The 20,311-nt window shown below is 41.4% G+C and overlaps 1 protein-coding gene across 1 annotated transcript in view; it reads right to left on the bottom strand.

The window, feature by feature from the left end:
• LOC103185189 (partitioning defective 3 homolog) overlaps positions 1-20,311 on the bottom strand; it is a 524,401-nt gene that overhangs the window by 289,710 nt on the left and 214,380 nt on the right. The window contains exon 4 of the mRNA XM_042331877.1: positions 130-305. Coding sequence (XP_042187811.1) covers positions 130-305 — 176 coding nt within the window. The remainder of the gene's footprint in view (positions 1-129; positions 306-20,311) is intronic.

Below are 20,311 nucleotides of genomic sequence, written 5' to 3' on the forward strand. Positions count from 1 at the left end.
TAACCCCATTTAGTTAGTTAACATTCAGCAGTCAAAACCCCGAAACCTAAGAAAATGTGCGAGTGCTGTATTATAATTATTATTATATATTTGAACCTCAGTATTATTAGAGGACAGTTCACAGCCTACCTTTTTTCTGTCGAGGCTACTAGAGGTTTGGCTTGGCTTTGGGAAGCCCGGCGTTGTTGACCAGCGGGTTGGATTTTTTCGAGAAGGCTCTTCTGTAGGAAAAGTGGTTTCAGTCACAGAGGACAGCAAACCAACCAATGCGGGGTCACTGCTGCGTCGTACGTGGAGAGGCATGTCTGTGTGGAATAAACAAAGTCATGTTTTTGTAGTGTTTAAAATACAACAACTTGCATTTATATAGTACCCTTAACACAGGGCAACGTTTCGGAGGACTTCTAGTGATACATCATAGGGTAAAAAGTTAAACATAGCTCCAGTCTGGGAGATGGATAAGACACAATGAAACAGCGAATGAGAAGACCATTCAGTCCATTGAGTCTACAACACCAAAACTAATCTTTCTCTTTCTCTGTTAAAGAACATCCCTTCATTTTATACACATATTCACTGTTTCTTCTTCCAATGCACATCAGTGTTCATTTATCAACATTAAAATCAATCTGCCTACTTCAAGGCCCATCTGCTTTAATTGGCCCAAATCATCTCAGATTCTATTTGCAACATACAATTTACATTTATGTAGCACCTTTCACATTGGGAAGACGTCTCAAGACACTATATACAGAGCTTGCTGGGCATCTGAGCCCAGAAGTGGGGATGGGATAGGTGAGAGGAGGAGCTGAAGAGTGTTGGGGATGGGGGTGGGAGGCAAAAGATAACTGAAAGTCTGATTAAAAGCAAGCTTTGAAACTCTTATAATTCACCGATCCATATAGCTTGGCATAATCAGCACATGGATGTTACAAGAAGTGGGCTCCGGGCATTCATTATTGGTACAAAAAGCAAGGAGCTCTTAACACACTAGCTAGCTCAATTCATTCCATGAATTTTAGTACTTTCAATGCAACTCATCTCCTTATAAAGAATGCTACCCCTTGTGAAGGGGTTATACAAGTTGTTGTAGTTCTAGTCTGCTGGTAACTGCTCTTCCTTTGGAATCTGGAGATGTTTCAATTTTAACAAAAACAGTTTATTTTACTGTAGATCTTCAGAGTATTTTTTTTCAATCTCAGTACTAGTTTTTGGAATGTAGAAAAAACACTACATACCTGATTTAGTTAGTGTTCGTGGCCCCTGTATTAATACAGGGTCAGATACAGTGCTTACCAGAAACATAAACCTGTGGAATACTTTGCATGAAAAGTGTAATTCCCCTTTGAAGCTGTAGACTAATGCAAACAATATGGTTGTGTGATTTTTATACTAACCAATGGATCATTGGTTTGGAGACGTCCTGGATTTTTAGCAAGCCCCAACACACTGGATGGAGTTTCATTCATCCTGCAATTAGGATATTGATCAGGAGTTCACTTCCCAGCCTTTCACAGAGGCTCCAGTTTGTGCTCAGGTAACAGTTCTGGAACACTAATACAGATTTCAAAGGAAGACTCACCATTGATCAAGAAATAAATGACGTGGTGGACTTTCCTACTATATTTACTTATTTACTTATAATACCCACTAAAAAAAACATTATTAATTTAGTTTTATCACACTCAATTAAGCAATACCACGTCGGGAAGATGTCCCAAGCCCTGGACCGTCAGGGATTTGGACCCGAGCCGGGCGGAGGAGTTGGGATCAGGGCGGGTGGAGTGCAGGGAGGTTGGCCGAAGGCACAGTCGAAGAGGAGGGTCTTGAGATGTGCCTTGAAAGAAGCAAGGGAGGGAGCGAGGCGAAGGGAATGTGGGATGGAGTTCCAGAGGGTGGGGGCAGAGATGCTGAAGGCCCAACCGCTGATGGTGGGGCGGGGCGGGCCGGGCAGGGGACGTGGAGCAGGCCGGAGCCTGCTGAGTGGAGGGATAGCAATTACAAATGAGCAGGGAGTTTCTCCCAATGTTCTGGTCAACAATCCCCCAAATAAAATTGGCCATTAATTTCATAGCATTTGTGGGACATCTACAAGTACAGTTACTATACTTTACAGTAATTCCTATGAAGTACTTTGAGATGTCCTCCCAATGTGAAAGGCATGATATCAAAAGCAAGGATTACTGTGATGTTTTATTACAATCCTAACTATAAACAGTTTTCATTTTGTAGTGTCACCACAGATTGTTCCACATCAGTTCCCACTGACAGACTATGAAGCAACATTGGCAGAAATCTGAGAGGCAGTAACCACCCACCCGTAATATCTAACAAAGGGAAACCCAAGGGAGCAGTACTGAGTCTGAAATATAATTCCTCCGTCAGCTTTCAAGATAAATCCTCACTGACTCCTGTAGTGCTTTGAGATGCTATCCAAGTGTTGTTATTCAATGCAATATAGAGAGATAGAGAAATAATTACAATAATAATAAAAATAATAATCTTTGTATTTGATATAGGGCCTTATCACGTCTTCGAAACGTCTCAACGTGCTTCACGGGATACATTGTAAGGTGAATTTACGCTATATTTTGTGGCCAAAATGCATAGAAAAACATCAAACCTGTAAAACTAAAACTGCCATAAGCAGTTTTTTTTAAACGCCATTCTTTTTTGAATAAAGAATTAGAGTAGAAAGCCCCTTATCCACATCCCAACCATCCATGGTTGCAAGATTGAAATTCCAGCAAAAAAAATAGTTCCATGTAAGGTTACTAAGACCACAATTTATTTGTGACACGTGACTGCCTGTGATTAATTATCTATAGTGATTATTATCTATAGAAATAGAGATGGGGAAAGAGTCCGAGAAAGTTTGAGAAAGAGAAATCCAGAGATGGAGAAACAGAGGAATAAGATGTCATAATAATAATCCTTGCATTTGAGTTAGCGCCTTATCACGTTGTTGAGACGTCTTAAAGTACTTCACAGAATATACTGTGAAGTGAATTGACTGTGTATTTTTGCTGGAGAAAGAGAGACTCACAGAGTTAGAGAATGTTAGAGACTCTCAAAGAGAAAAACAGTCAGAGAAAGAGAGAGAAAAAGAGAGTATGAGAGAAAATATTGGAGAGAGAGAGATAATGGGTAGCACAATGTGGTACTCTAAAGATGATAGAATTCTTGAGGAAAGAATTTTGGTTATCTTTCTTATCCACAATGGAGCCGGTCTCTTTTACTGCCGATAATCAGCTCTCAAATGTATCTAGGTTACAACCCAAAGACTTTCAATGGGGAATCGTTTTAAGTTGAACAAAAACAGTTTACTTCATCTCAGTTCTCCAGACCATTTCCTTTCCAGGGCTTTTTTTGGAAAATAGAACATGACATGCCTGATTTAGGTGCCCTCCCAACCTCTGTCCTAATCTAGAATCAGATACAGGACAGTGCTCGACAGATAGTAAACACTGTCCACATACCACTTGCCCCATTGTTGAGCAGTGACTTTCAGTAACATTTCCTGAGACTAGGACGGAACAAGGTTAATGAGCCTGAGACAAATGCACTGAAAAAGCATCACCATTTTCATAGTTTTCTTTATTCTATTAAAAACAAAGCAACTGCCTTTGACGAATAGCTGTAATAATGATTCCACCACTAGACGCCACCCAGAAAGGGCAGCTTCTCTGAGATGAATGCATTATTTGATATCATGCAAATTGACCCAGCAATGCAGCTTCCCATCTGATATACACGTTTCATACTTTAAGGATATGTCATGTTTTTTTTCCGTTAATTCCCAAGCAAGAGTCCACGCTGTAAAATATTCATGTCTCCCAGATTAGTCATGCATAAAACAACCTTAGAAGTATTTATGCCATGAAAATTTAAAAGCCTTAAGGACTTTCTTTCAGACAAATTACATCTCGATTTCACAATAACTGGGTTCTCATTAAGACACTGAAACCAGGAGCTGCGAATTGTAGAACATATTGCACCTTCAGAAGGGACACCCCTCGTGTTTGTCTAACAAATGGAGGGAAGATACAGAGGTCAGTCCTTAATCCAGGTATTGCCGAGAAAGTACTGTATTCTCCCCATCTCTGAGCTCAGAAATTAGTGAATTATATTTGCCAGAAATTGTTTAGCTAAAAACAACAACTGTGTTTAGCAGTTTAATCTCTAGTGCAAATCCCGAAAACACTGATCCAACTGCATTCCGTTTTTGTTTCTTCAAGATTTTGTTTTGTTAGAGGCCATCTGAAATGGTCTCAATGGAACGTTTTTTTAAACTTGCTGACCACCTGTCTAGAAATATATTTTATTAGCCTGGTAATAATAATAACCCTTTGATATAAAATAGCACCTTATCACGTTGTTGAAATGTCTCAAGGCGCTTCACAGAATATACTGTAAAATAAATTGACTGTATATTTTGTGGACGAAACACAGCAGTCAACTGCACACAGCAGTGTCCCACAAACAGTTATATATGGTACATCTGAGCAGGTTTAAATAGGACGAATGATTATATCATCAAAATTACAATTCCAACCAAGGAAGACGTTTGCCCAATTAAGTTTAAACTGGTTTCAGCTATTCAACTGGAGCTTATTTCTCTAATCCTAAATCTTTCTCTGTAGCCTTTAATAATTTTCTTCACTGTTTAAAGGGAATTTAGTTCTTGAAGAATGCCGATCGGTTATTTCATTCTCACTCTTTGCCAGTTCTTAAAGTTGGTGGTGGCAAGTCAACAGCTTCAATAAATGTCTCTACAATAATATTTCCATTGCATCACCAAGGTTCTTCAACTGTGCTTTTGATCATCTTTCCCCCAGAAAGTGTTGTGTGCTTCAAGAACAATCTAGACAGATTTCTGCTAGAAAATATCTCAGGATACAGTATATAGTTTGGGACATGACATGTCAAGCAATTACTAGGATGGTGGAAGGCAAACAAGATGGACCTTGGTCTTCTTTCGCCTAACAAAGTCTTATGTTCTTATGTACTGATATTAAGTAGAAAAAATGATGGATGTTAACAGTTTGACTAGCTGCTTTTGGTTTTTAAAAAAAACTCCCCGTTTACACACAGGCCAAGGTTCTTTGGACTCTGCCAAATGGTTTGATATTGCAGGTGACATTGCTTGCAATTCCTATTGCTCAGAGAGATTTATTTTTACACCGACTGGTTGTTAAGTCTAATGGAGAAGCTATGAGGCCTCAAAAAACAGAGCAAAATTCAAACTGTCAATGGTTATTATCCATGCTCTTTAGCTGACATAGCGGGCATAAATTATCTGCCATTTTCAGCTGCGCTCTGTGGGCACTGCATTTAAATTTACCATTCATTCAATTTCTAATCTCAGGCACTTTGAAGAAGAACTGCACTTTTAAACCAATTCTATTCATTGCATCGCAGGCAGCACATTGGACTCTCTCTGTGGTGTGTCATCCGGACACAAGTACTCTCCTCCCACCATTGGGTTTCCATTCTCAGTCAAGCGACACGTTAAAGCACTATATCACATGCAATTATGATTATTATTATTATTATTATATAAGCACAATCAGGATTTAATTTGAATTCGTCAGCAGAGCAATTTACTTACTGTACCAGCAACCAACTGATTTTCTGAGTTGACTCCAAGTGTGTGAACATTTCTCTCGTACCTACTCTCAGTCTACAGTCAGCACTGTTTTTGTATAAAATGCATTTCTATAGCGGCATAAATTATTCTATTCATAACTTTTTTTAAAAATCTTGTATTTTGCTTCCGCCTCAATGAAAATAGCTTCCTTAGCCTAATAATCTAACAATCATATTCAAAATTTAGATACTCTTAATGTAGTGCTCACAATAAGATCAATTATAAATCCTAAAACAGAAGAGATTATTCCCTGGGGTGTTCTACTGATTGTATTTGTGAATTAAATCTATCGTTGATCTCTTCTCTTAATTTCCTTCAAAGTTATCATTTATCGTTTATATATTTTTAATGACGGTTTGACTCAAATGGAGGCAGTACTATTGCCATTGGGTCAGCAGGTTCAAGCCTCTTGTTGGAGCTTGAGCTTATAGTTCAAGGAGGCACTTCAGCGCAGTACAAGAGCACTCTGCAATGTGAGGTGTTGTCTTTCAGATGACTTATCATGGTAAAGCGGGGGAATGGGATTAATTTGGACAGCTCTTTCAAAAAGCCAGCACGGATACGATTGGCCAAATAGCCTCCTTCTGTGCTGTATAATTCTATGATTCTATAACTCTAAGCTCTGTTTGTCTGTTGTTAAGGTAAATATTAAAGACTCTTTTCGAAAAGAGAAGGAAGTATCTCCCGGTTCCCCAGTCAAAAATTCCCCAGATAAAATTGGCATTTACATCATAGCTGTTTGTGGGACATTGCTAGGTGCAAATTTGATGCCACAAAATACACAGTTGCCACACTTTAAAATAAATCCTGTGAAGAGCTTCAAGCCAACATGAAAGGCGCTATACCAAAATTCAAGGATTATTATTAGTAGTAGTATCGCTATTCAAAAAGAGAGCAAAGATTTTTTTCTCAAGAGTGAAAATCCTCCAGATAAATTGGTTGTTCACCTCAAATAGTTTGTGGGACATGGCACTGCGCAAAGTGAACCTTCAAAAAACAGGTATTACACTTGACAGTTATGACTGTAAAATACTCTGAGACATTTCAATATTAGACACTAATGTAAAAAAACACAAGTTCGCTCTTACTTTCATCCTAGGTTTTCATCGCACGTGAGTCATCTCATCAAAAGCCTTCAAGATCTATAGCCACTAGCATCTGTCAATTTTATAATATCCGCAAAAAAAATCCAATACATTTGTGTACCAATGACCCAAATATTTCATAAATCCATGCTGACTTGCAAGCATTGCCATTACTTTTGATAGCTTTCTTCATTAAAACAAAAATGTTTTCCGTATTCTACAGGTGAAGCAAACGGGCCTACAATTTGCAATATCAAATTTCTTAAACACCTTACATCTACAAAAACCCATCTTTGTAAACTCATTGGTGCGGGGATGTCAGGAGAGAGATGTTTGCCTCTGGCACTTGAGAGGCCCAGGAACATATTTTGATGGGAACCTTTGTTCCATTGTACAATTGTATACAAATTAATTTTGAAAGAGTATTCTTAATGAAAACTGTAATGATTTAATTATCTTTGGGCATGTTCCATTTGGTCCCATTGTCTTATGAATATTCAAGCCCCCTCCCCAATTGGAGTCCAGTTGCGAATTGGTTGGAGCACTTGCTTCATTCTGGCACAGACTCAATGGGCCGAATGGCCTCTTTTTTGTGCTGTACGATTCTGATAAGCAAGCGGATCTAAGTTCGATTCTTGGGCAGAGCGAAACCTTAGGCAAGTTTCCTTACTCTACATGCCTATTTACCTAGCAGTAAGTCAGAACCTGGTTGTTATTCGATTGGCAGGTCGCTTTCTGAAGCCAATAAGACCTCAAAATTTTTTTTTAAATTTGGCCATTCAATCCAAGACTGTTTGTGGGTCACTGCTGTGCGCAATTTGCTGCCGCCCACAAAATATAGTCAATTTATTTTACAGTATATTCTGTGAAGGGTTTGAGATGTCTCAAGCACTATATCAAATTCAAGGATTATTATATTATAATTTTTGAATTAATTGACTAAGTTGTTAATCTCCATTTTGCCAGGTACGGAATGATACAGTAAGAGACAATTGCTTTCTTTATAGTCAAAATAATGTCTGAGAAGGATTATTTTGTTTCATATTTCCCACTTATTGGATAAGCTAAAGCACTTAACAGGATTTTTACTGTGAAGTGTAGTGACTGTGCATTTGTAGGCAAATAGGGCAGCCAATTTGCACACAGCGATGAGCCAAAGGATGAACATCAAATTCAAATTTAATCAGATTTGTGAGTGATGCTCACAATAAACACACATTTGACAGAGATTTTCCACAAAAGGTTGTGACGAACCTTTCAGAAAAAAGAGGGGAATAGAAGGGAGGAACAAATGGGTGGAAACTTATGTGGAGTACAAACATCTGTATAAACACAGGTGTGGATTGGTTAGACTGAGTGGCTTATTTCTGTGCTGTACATTCTTAGTAAATCTTTGTAAATAACCCTCTGCAGGCAAGTCAGGCTGCTCCTCAGCCTCAGGCAAAGCCACAACTCCATCAGTCACATGGAGCTTTGTAAAATAGGCAGAGGCTGACTGCCCCCTTCCCAATTCCTTTCAACTCTCCCAAAGGCAGCACTCCTGCTCAACATCTGCCTGATGGATGAACTCACTGTGTGGAGCATCACAAGATCTGGCAGATATAGCATTTTACTGTGTGGGGTATCTCAGGATCTGGCAGATTTAGGAACGCCCTATGTGGGGCATCACAGGGTCTGGCAGATATAAAAACACACTGTGCGGGATATCACAGAATTTGGCAATGTCAGTCTGGCTCAGTTGGTTGCATTCTCGCCTCTGAGTCGGAAGGTTGTGGGTTCAAGCCCCATTTGGAAGTCATATAGGTTAATCTGACATTTAATCTGAGGTGCTGTCCTTCATATGAGACATTAAATCAAGGCCCGACTGCCTGTTCAGGTTGACGTCAAAAATCCTGTGGCACTATTCGAAAAGAGTTACGTTTCCTGGCCAACAATCCCCCAAATAAAACTGGCCAATCACTTCATGGCTGTTTGTGGGACATTGTTGTCGGCAAATTGGCTGCTTTGTTCTCCCACAAAGACCACAGTCACTTTACAATAATTGGAAACCTGTGAAGCGCTTTGAGACGTCTTCTTGACATTATTATTATCATCATCGAGAACTCACAGGTATAAATGAGCAAGATGACAATAATTAACCAAGAAACCATTTTGAAACTGTCAATAAACTGTTGTGGATTGAGTGACCAAATTATTATGATTTTTTAAGGGATTATTATCCCCAGAAAAACAATCCGCCAATCAACTAACAACAGGTTCCTACTTAGAGCCTGGTAAACAGAGGCGTATGAAGTAAGGAAGCTTGCCTAAGCTTTCGCCCTGCCGGGGAATCAAACCTAGGTCCTCTCGCTTGCGAGGCGAGTGCTCTAACCACTACACGACACCATGAGGCTAACCAGCACCTCATACAGCCCTGACTTTTTAAAAGATTTTAAAAAAAAGTCAACCTTCCTCAGAAAAGACCGGGGCAGAGAGAATGATGGAGCAAATAATACCAGGTGACTTATACCACTCTGGTGGTGACAAAATATTTTCAAGGACTGACACCTCAAAATATCCATGTCTCTTCCCCAATTCAGGCAAACTTGAAAAGAAACTCAAAGTGGAGTGGCAGATAAGACCGGATTGTATTTGAAGTTATGAAAGAATTTTTTTCACTGCCAGGACCGTTTTAATATTAATACCCAACCACACGTCTGTGGGGAAAGCATACGTTTTTCAATTGAAACCCTACGGGTATCATCTTCAAAGATGAAATACATCACTGAATTGTCCTTATGCAATCTGTATCAATGACCTTGAGAAGTCATATTTCAGCATAAATAGAGAAATGTGATGGAAACATGCGCGTCTCTCAGACAGCCCATTTCTTCCATCCTCCAAGGACTGAGGTTTATATTCAACTAAATGTGGTGGCTTTTGTTTTTTGCATAATCAGGCTCTGGAAAGCAGCTCTGAAAAATCCTAGGCTTTTAAGCCACTGCATATCATTTTTTAAAAGTCTGCACTTTTACTCTTCCTGAAACAGTTGCAAAGTACATTTAAAGAGTACAATTTTGTGAGTCACACCTAATTTGGTTTTGAAACTTGAACAAATACTAACAGCTGTAACTTTGTTGATATTCCTGGCATTTGGATCGCTGATATTTCAGCTCCTTGAAAGCCACAGCAACCCCCAAGTGATATATTCAACAGGCCAGCCAACTGGCTTATTACAAGATTGGAGTAAAACATTTGGTGTTTTTAACAGGGTTTGGAAATATAGCATCCTATCAGTAACCAGTTGTGCATCACGCTGACCTGTTGGAACTCTGCTCTGACAAGCAGTACATCGACTGACTCAGACGGTAGCACTCTCACCTCTGGAAAAACATTTAGAAGTTAGAAGGTTATCAGTTCAAACCCCACTTTGAGCCTATGACCTCTTTGATTGGCCAACAAAATGAATGTTTCTTGATTGACAGCATTAGTTTATGTTATTTTGTTATTCTATAATTATTTTGTTGGCCAACCAAAAAAAGATTGGCTACCACTGGTCCAGAATGACACTCCAGTGCTGTGCTGGCAGAGCGCTGTATTGTCAGAAGTGCCCTCTTTCGATGAGATGTTAAACCAAGGTCCAGTCTACCTTTTTAGATGGCCATTAAAGATCCCATAATAATCTTCGAAAAGACAAGTACATTTCTTCGTATATTCTGCCTGTCAACCCTCCAGATAAAATTGATTATTGACTTCATGGCTGCTTGCAGGACGTTGCTGTCAACGTTGCCACGTTCATCTACAAATACAGTCACAACGCTTTACACAAACACTTTCCACTTAACTTTGTGATGCCATTGGAGCCACATTGACATTATAGGCGTTTATCAAATGTAAGAATAGTTACTCTTATAAGAGCTCAATAGGTCAGCAGGACACACAGCACGATGCAATGTTGAAATACACTTTGTGAATATTATGTTTTGAACCCAATGCGGATGAAATGTTCTTTAGTTTAAAAAGTTCACCGGTACTACTTTGTAACTCAAGTGAAACATTTAACAAGTCTCAGGAGAGTCTTAAGATCAGAAGAAACTATATTCCTCTCACAGATTAATGAGTGTGTAGAACAGACAGCCAGCAAAACCAATTCATGCCATCTCATTTGATTCTTATGAAACAAAAGTGCTGCATGGACTGAAGGTTCTCTGGATAAGAATAGGCAGAGATGATCCAATACTCTATGGAACGCAATAGGTCACATTTTCTGGGACCAAAGAAATACCACACCACTCGAGGCTGATGTTGAATAAGAGAGCAGTGTGAATAGATAGCACTGTGATTTGCTTGATTACTTAAGGTCACTGCCGCCACCACGCAAAGGAAGTGGCGCTACTTGCTCCACAGCATGCAGGAAGTGATGTCAGCAATGCTTCCTGGGCATAGGAATGTGAGGAAGGGATGGCAGGAGTGATCCAACAACCCAGACGTCTGCTATTTTTTCACCCTTCACATACAACCTGGTCTCTGAGCTACCAGAGCAAGAAGGCTGCCACAATGATCTATTTAAGATAAAGTGACTGGCTGGTTTGCAGATGAACCACACAAGCCAAGCACAATAATGGACTCAGCTTCTTTTAGATGCAACAGGAAGCATCAGTCAGACGTCCTTATCTTGCTCCTTGGCCAGAGCAACTTAAGTTGGCTGAGATCGAGATTGGGTTTGCCTATAAATGCCTTCACCCCCCCAATATCCTGTTGAAACTTGTCCACAATTCTACATGAAACGTATCACTTGGCTGAGTTACTGGATGCCACGCAACTTCACCAAGTGTGTACTCTTTATATTGAAGTTTGGACAGCGAAGTCACAAAGCTATTGCAGTGTGTGTGGGTGGGGGGGGAGAGACAGCCAAGAGCAATCCCGCTCCATTCTAGCAGTATTAGGCGCATATTTCTCTTGGCCAACAATTATCCAGATAAAATTGGTCACTCATTTCATGGCTGTGGGTCTCACTCCAATGCTGCTTGTGGGACATTACTCTGCATAAAATTGGTTACTGTGGTCACCCACAAAACACACAGTGACTGCACTTCACAGTAGATCCTGTGAAGTGCTTTGGGACATCCTCCTGATATGAAGATGCTATATCAAATGCAAGGATTTCTTAAAATTCACCAAATATTAGATTGTTCACCCAGTAACAGGGAAAGTAAGCTGGGCTTAGAACCTTGAGAGACAAGTTAGTTTTGATGTGTTGTTGCAGTAGAAATCCCCATATTACAAAAAAAAAGTTTTGTTTTTAAAGTCAAAAATGTGTATGTTAAATTTGGGCTCTTTTTAAAATTCAGTATCAAGTTAAATACCGGGGGAGGATAAACGCAAAGCATAGGGTAAAAGATGATGAACAAGTGTCATCTTTCAAAGACTGATAGTACCATTTGATATTCCACCGAGCCAGTGTTAAATCCCAGTAAAGTCATGCTCATTTTCTCTTCGCTAAGTACTGTAACCAGGTCCCTAATGGCTTGGGAAGGTGCTGATGAACGGGGGACTGAGCATTTGAGTGAATTACCATTTCAATGCAAGCTAATCACAAGCCCTCAGACATCTCTTAGCCACATTATACTCTTCCAACTTTGACAGCTTGAGTAGGACAGGCTCAGCATAGTAAAAATAATACAGGATGCAATAATAGCTCAAGCATTCTTTTAAAAAATAGTTAAAGCTTTTTAGATGCATATCTTCAGAATATAAATGGGCGTCCCTTTGGACTGGCGAGAGTGAAAAAGCTGTCCTTTTTCACAACGCCAGCCTTCACATGACACAAACACACTCTGCGGTGCTCTCGTTCCTGTTCACAATACTCAGAACTGTCAGTCACCACAATTAAAAAACAAAGACTCCCTCCCCAATCGGCGACAGGCTGAAAAGCTGACAAAACCATTTCACATGGGGCCCCATGGATTCTCAGCAAAACCCGTCAACCTTCAGAAGGTAATCCACAAAGCAACCAGGAGTAAGCTGCAATGTTTCGTGACAAGTTCCCTTAAATGCACATGGTACTGCATTGAAAACATCGGACCCCAGAATAAATAGTTGAACTGGTAGCTTTCTATAACCAGAAACAAAATATTTTCTACCTCTCCTTGTTTCTCCCCTCTATTCATGCACACATTCACGTGCACAGCAAAGAAAGCAACCCTCTCTCTTCTCATTTTTGTACAGATTTGTTTACAACAACTTGCATTTTTATAAAATTCTTTGTGTAGGATAATGTCTCGGAGAGCTTTAGGATGACTGGGGTGGACACTGAGGGGGAGAATACTATGGGTGCATTCAAAGAGATAAAGAGGGGTAGAGGTTCCAGAGGTCATGGGCATAGAATCCAAAAACCTTGTCTCGCTTTCAGTCATTTTCTAAATCATCTTCGAGGTTAGAGCACGTGCCTCGCAAGCGAGAGACCTCGGTTTGATTCCCAGCAGGGAGAAATGTTGGGCAAGTTTCCTTACTCCACATGCCTTTGTTTACCTAGCAGTAAGTGGGAACCCGATTGTTTGTCGATTGCGGGATCACTTTTCCGGGGGTAATAATTCCTTCAAAAAAACTAAATAAAAATTGATCACTTCAATCCATGACTGTTTGTGGGACACTGCTCTATGCAGTTGCCTGCTGCATTTCGCCCACAAAATATACAATCAATTCACTTTACAGTATATTCTGTAAAGCTTTGAGACATCTCGAAGACGTGATAAGGCGCTATATCAAATGCAAGGATTATTATTATCTCTCCACACTCCTCCGCTCCCATACCTGATCAACCACAGTGTACAGCAGTGAGTTCCACACTCTCATCACCTTCTTTGTGAAGAGGCTCTTTCTGAACTCCTTATTAGACTTGCTATTTATATTTTTGCTATTGATACATATTATACTTGTATTCTATTTATACATGAATACATACCCTCTAGTTATTGGCTAACCAGCAAGTGGAAACATCAACAGATTTGAAGATTATTACATTGAAATGGTTACTTGCAGCAGGACTTATAAAGTCTGGGTTATAAAGTCTTGTCTGATTTAAACAAAGAATTAAGGGTGGCAGAATCACAGCCTAGCCCTCACTTCCAGCCGGTGCCTATTCCCCCCTTCTTACATAAAACCATTTCAAAGGCAGCCTCCACGTTACTCTCGCCATCATTGTTATATGCCAAGACTGGTAGAGGAACAGCTGGAGCCTCACAGAAATGTTTCAGAGGCACACAGTGCATTATTATATTAGCTTCATCAAAGTGACAATTCACTTAACAGAATCTTCCAGGGTGCACGCATCAATTCTCAGACACGACAGCACAAGAGGGTTCACAGCACAGGCCACAGCGTACTGTTCAGTCTGAAACAGGGCATTCTCCTTAATGAGCAAACCCATGGCACATGATCACAACCAATTCATAATAGGAAGACTAGCGCATCGAGTCGTGCATTTGCTTGGGATGGTAAGAAAGATTTACACTTTTGTAAGGGAAAAAAAACAATGTTAAAAACAGTGACATTCTGAGAAGCAGAAACCCTGTGAGAAATCCCTTCAGGACTAGCTTTTGACTTGCATCAGCTTGGCTCAGTTGGCAGTGCTCAACACTCAAGAGTCAGGAGGCTGTGGGGCCAAGACCCACATCGAGACTTGAGTTAATAATCTAGGCCGATACACCAATACTGGAGCAGCTGTGATGGTCAGCTGTGTCCTTTCGATGGGATGTTAAACCTGGGGTCCTGTCTACCTGCTCAGAGATCGCTTGGCAAAACTTGAAAAGAGAAAGGAGTTTCTCCCCTTGTCCTGACCAACAATCCTCTGGCAAAAATTGATCATTCACCTCAAAGATGTTTGTGGGCACTGAGGCACGCAAAATACCATTTTTGGGTATGGAGACATAATCCTCACAATGACCTGTACGGTGTACAATCAGTTGAAGCACTTCGAGCCTTCCGTTGGGAGGATATGACAAAACACTTCACAGAATATTGTAAAGTGGCGTGACTGTGTTTTGTGGGGAAGAATCATCAACACTATATCACATGTAATAAATCATGAGAACCAAGAGCATTGGAAACAAGGTGGTGAAATGGGGGAGACAAAGAAGAGAAAGTTAATTCCTTCACCAATTAACCGAGCTGGTAACTCAAAGGTAGGTGAACTCCTTCCCTCCCACCCCCAAGCTAACTCAGCATAGACCAGGATTTGACCTTTGTCGCCTTCCATATGATCAGGTGCCCAGCTGTTAGAATACTATCATTGGCTTCAGTGCCCCCTGGGTTTGGGAGAGGAAAACATCAGCCAGGGTTTCTACTCCTGACAGCTGCCCAGAGATTCTGATTGAGTGTTATGCAGGTGAATGTAAGATCGCTGTGTTTCACTTAGAGACAATTAACCTAACAACACTCGCTGTCGTGGCTCATAAATGATTAATCGACATTTGGGTGAGGTACTGAAGGGCAGCAGAGGAGAGAACACCTTCAGGAGAGGAAGGGAGAAATTTGGCAGAGAAAGGCAACAAGAACCATGAACCCCTGAAAACCTACATCATGAAACTAGCTCCCAATCTGTTTTTGGCCCTTTCTGATCTCCTGAAGATGTTATGCACCTTTTCTTCATGTGAGAACCCATTGGCTAATTACAATCTCAACCTGCTAACAAGACCAGTTACATTACACGATAGGTTACAGGACACAGTGACGTCTTCCTTATAATAATAATAATAATCCTTGCATTTTTTGATATAGTGCTTTTCACGTCGGGAGGACGTCCCAAAGCGCTTCACAGAACACACTGTAAAGTGAATTGACTGTATATTTGTGGGCGAACGCGGCAGCCAATTGCGCACAGCAATGTCCCACAAACAGTCATATGACCAATTTAATTATTGTTTTTTGGAGGGATTATTATTAGGCATGTGGAGTAAGGAAACTTGCCCAAGGTTTCGCCCTGTCTGGAATTGAACTCAGGTCTCTCACTTACAAAGCGAGTGCTCTAACCACTGAGCTACAGGACTCCATGACATGAAAAGCATAATATAAATGTAAATTGTATTGTACTGTAATCCACACACACATGTGATCTACAGATAATTCACATCTTTCTGCACTTTGTGCGCAGCAAAGACTGCTTTCTATGCCCAGAACCAGCAGAGACCTCATTTTGTCCATCTCTCAAGCAGAACTACAACAAGGTACAACAAGATTACATTTGTATTGCGCCTTTCACGTCGGGAGGATGTCCCAAGACGCTGAACAGTGTACAGCATTTCAGACCTGAGCTGGAGTCAGGGGAGGAGAAAGGGGGTGGCCGATGGCATCGTCGAAGAGGAGGGTCTTGAGGCGGGACTTGAAGGAGGTTAGGGAGAGGGCGAGGCAGAGTGACTGGGGGATGGAATTCCAGAGGTTGGGGGCAGAGTGACTGAAGGCTCTCCTGCCAATGGTGGGACGTGAGCCGGTTGAGCGGAGGGAGCGGGTGGGTTGGTAGGGTGTTAGGAAGTCGCAGAGGTAGGGTGGGGCGAGGCCATGGAGGGCTTTGTATGTGAGGAACAGGGTCTTGAACTGGATCTTCTGAAGTATAGGGAGCCAATGGAGTCGGTGAGAATGGAGGAGATGCGGTCGTGGAGTTTGGTGCAGGAGAGGGCTCGGGCTGCAGAGTTCTGGATTATCTGCAGCCTGTGGAAGGAAGAGTTGGGAAGGCCGACAAGCAGGGGTGAGGTAGTGGCAGAGTCGGACAATGTTACGGAGGTGAGGGAAGGCAGAGCGGGTCATGGCTTGGATGTGGGGAAGAAAAGACAGTTGAGGGTTGAACGACTGGCTTGGTAAGTTGTAGTGTGCAACCATGGAGGTTGATGTTGCCAGACCCTGAGGTGCAGAGGCACTGGCGCGAGCCAATCAGGAGGGCCTCACTAGAGAACTAAATGAGAACCCAGACAGCTCAGTTGATAAACCTCTGCATGAAACGGGGTCATTCAGATCCACAGGTATCGATTCAATCTGCTCTCTGTGCTTAATTAGTTGATATCAGTCAGAACAGTATTTTGGCTCCTACAATTGACCACAGCTGGCCACTGTTGAATCTTCTGCCAGTGAGAACTTCCTATCCCAGGTTCACACCTGAGAAGGCACTTGGATGCGGCAAATGAATGAAGAAAAAGTCTGAAATATTACAGTAGCCTGAGCGACCCTGTTATTAAGCATCTCATTAAAGCCCGAGTTTGATTGGAACGTGGGTCTCCTATGGACCTGTGGTTACTAGCAGCAAAATACAATTTCTGCTTCCAGCACAGATCACCTGGCTTCCAACACGCATGTACCAGAAGCCAGAGGTGACATCAGAAGTGACCACCAGACTATGTTTTATACACCCATACTAACACAGGGTCTACATTTTTGGATCCGAAACACCTTAAAAAGAGCTAGACAGATATTTGTGTAGTATAGGTATAAAGGGGTATAGTGAAATGGTATGACATTCGGATTAAAAGATCTGCCAATAATTCAGTAATTAAACTCATCTAATTGAGCAGCAATGAGTTGTATGGACCGCACACTCAACTCCTGATTTTAACACTTTCCCATCTCCGTGCCTGAGCTGCTAAGATAGTTATTCTGGCCCACACACATTTTTTTAAAAAAACTAAATCCATCCTCTGACCACAAGAGCAAAATTCAGATCAGAAGAGAAAGTTATGTCTCAAGCCCAATGTTGGGTTTACAGCTCATGGTAAAAGCTGAAAATCCAGTGCATTACGAGGGGGAGTGTGAGGTGAGATGTCAAACTGAGCACAAGTCTACCTGTCCATCTTTGCCAACATATAATCAGCAGTGTCCCTCAAACTGACATGGATTGAATGACCAAATTATTATTATTTTATTTATTTTTTGAAGAGTTTATTACCCCAGGAAATGGGATCCACCAATCGACTATCAGTTGGCATCCTACTTACTGCTAGGTAAACTGAGACGTGTGCAATAAAGAAACTTGCCTAAGGTTTTGCCCTATCCAGGAATCAAACCCGGGTCCTTTCACTTTTTCGGGGTAATAATTCCATCAAAACAAAATTTTAAAAAATAATAAATTGGTCACTCAATCCACAATTGTTTGTGGGACACTGCTGTGCGTAATTGGCTGCTGGATTTTGCCCACAAAAAAATCAGTCAGTCAATTCACTTTACAGTATATTCTGTGAAGCCCTTTGAGACTCTTGAAGACGTGATAAGGCGCTATATTAAATACAAAGATTATTATTAATATGAACAATTTGTTGATGCAGCAAATGCAGAATGTTAAAGGCTTACCTGGGAAGCCGAGCAACATCAAGTGGCCAAAGCAACAAAGAAATTTAACGGATGATGATAATTGCAAATGAGGCCTTTAATTGCAAAAGAGGCATTTAACAACAAGAGCCTTTCTGAACACCTGTAAAATCAAGCTGAAGATGAGCAGAATGCTCCTCGAGTGTGAAAATTGGACCTCAAAAACTGAAGTGAAGATTGGAGATATCTGAGCTGCATGTTGCAGATCTATCTTCGAATTAGATCAACAAGTAGGAGAGTCCTTGAATTAGCTCAAGAAATATTAACGCTGATCATGATGAGAAAACTTTGCTTGTGCAGTGACCAGTTCAGCGCTGTGTTGTGAGATGCCTGCAAAAAGAACACCTCCGCAGTTTAATTTGTTTTTCTGCCCATTTGCCACAGGCATTGGATTCAAACTCCACCAGTGCACTCAATTACATGACCTGTGGTGGATGAGTTTGAATCCTGCCTCTGCTGCCAACCAGCCCTTTGCAAATGAGTTCGACCAGCAGCGAGCAAACTTTAATAGGTTGTTTCCACTTGCTGGTGAGTCCAAAACAATGGGATGTAAACAGCTAGTCATAAAAGGGAGGTTAGGAGCAACTTCCTTACCCAGACATGTGGAAGAATGTGGAATTCACTGCGAGAAGCTGCGATTGAATCAGAAAATATCAATATATTTGAGAAGAAATGGGATGCATGTATGAGAGAGGAGGGAATAGAAGCGTGTGGGACAGATGCAAAATTGCATTTACGCAGTCTTTTGGCTGGAAAATATATTGCAGTGGGACGGATATTGGCAACTGCTTGTCAGATGCCTTCAATCAGCGCTTCTTTCAACAACAACAACTTGCATTTATATAGCGCCAGATAGCGTCCCGGAGTGCTTAACAGTGGCAGAGTCTGACCCCTAGCCAGGGAGAGAGGGAGGTGGCTGTAAGCACGATCAAAAAGGAAGGTCTATAGGCGGGATTTGAAAGTGGGGAGGCAAGGTGAAGGGGTTGGGGGAGAGAGTTTCAGAGCTTTGTGGCGTAGTGACTGAAAGCCCAGCTTCCAATGGTGGAGCGGAGGTGGGAGGGTCAAACAAGAGGCCGGAACCGATCAGGCGGAGGCACCGGATGGTGGAGTGGGGGGTGAGCAAGCCAGAGAGGTAGGGAGGTGCGAGGGCATGAACGGATTTCGATCTCTGGGAACATGATATAAATGCACCAATGTGACTGTGCACCTGCCCTGGCAGAAGCAGCAGTCCCTTCATTGATGCTACGCCTTAATACTAAAATGCAAGTGCAGCATTAGTCACACGCGAGTCATCCAGTCAACTTTGCTTATCGCTCCTCACAGCTTACTGTGACGAGACATTCCCCATCTTCCTCAGAAAAAAAATGTTTAATAAGATTAGATACCGCTCAGATTGCAATTAAAACATCAAAATACTTTGACTGAAGCCAGAGACAGAAATATCTTGGGCATCTGTAAATAGTTCAAACTCTAATGAGCAACCCAAATGAAACAAGTAATTTACACCCACTTACACCTAACTGTTTCTGAGTTACTGGGTTCTGCACATTGCAAGAAATAAACACCTTCAGGGCAAACCTTCCAATTTAAAAAGAACTGTTATCGGAAAATTACTCATTTTTATATTTAAAAAATATTTTGCAATAAACTCAAAGTAAATAATTCTTATATTTGATATAGCCCCTTTAACGTAGGGAGGACATCTCAAAGCTTTTCACGAACATAGCAACATCAACGCTGTGCATCAGTGCATCATCGCCACTTCTCCCTCCACATCAAGAAACAGGAACACAACAAAAACCCGCAAATAGCCATAAAGTGAATGAGCAATTTATTTTGGGGATGGTTGGCAGGAACGGGTGAAGAAACTCCCTTCAATTTCAAATAGTGCCACAGGATCTTTAACGTCCACCTGAACAGGCAGCAGAAACCTCAGCTTTGTAGAATTGTCTGCAGCATCTGAGCTGCGGTCTCCTCTCCCATTGCAGACAGTACACAGACGGTGAATACATGAAGCAGATCCCTACAATCAAGGGTGTTAATTGTGCACAAAAGGAGTGAAGGCCAGAGTTTCAGGAGAATAGAGCAGAGCTGACAGCACCAGCAGCAAGGCCGTTCTTTGCCAGGCTCCCAGTCATCCTGGCTATTGCCATCAAACTAATGTGAGAGATCTAAAGATTTCCTTTCCTCACCTCCAGAGGGGAGAAGTGGGGAAGATCCATTGATGCACAGCGTTGATTAACTCCTT

This window comes from Callorhinchus milii, unplaced genomic scaffold, assembly GCF_018977255.1.
Source record: "Callorhinchus milii isolate IMCB2004 unplaced genomic scaffold, IMCB_Cmil_1.0 Scaffold2, whole genome shotgun sequence".
Taxonomy (NCBI): Eukaryota; Metazoa; Chordata; class Chondrichthyes; order Chimaeriformes; family Callorhinchidae; genus Callorhinchus; species Callorhinchus milii.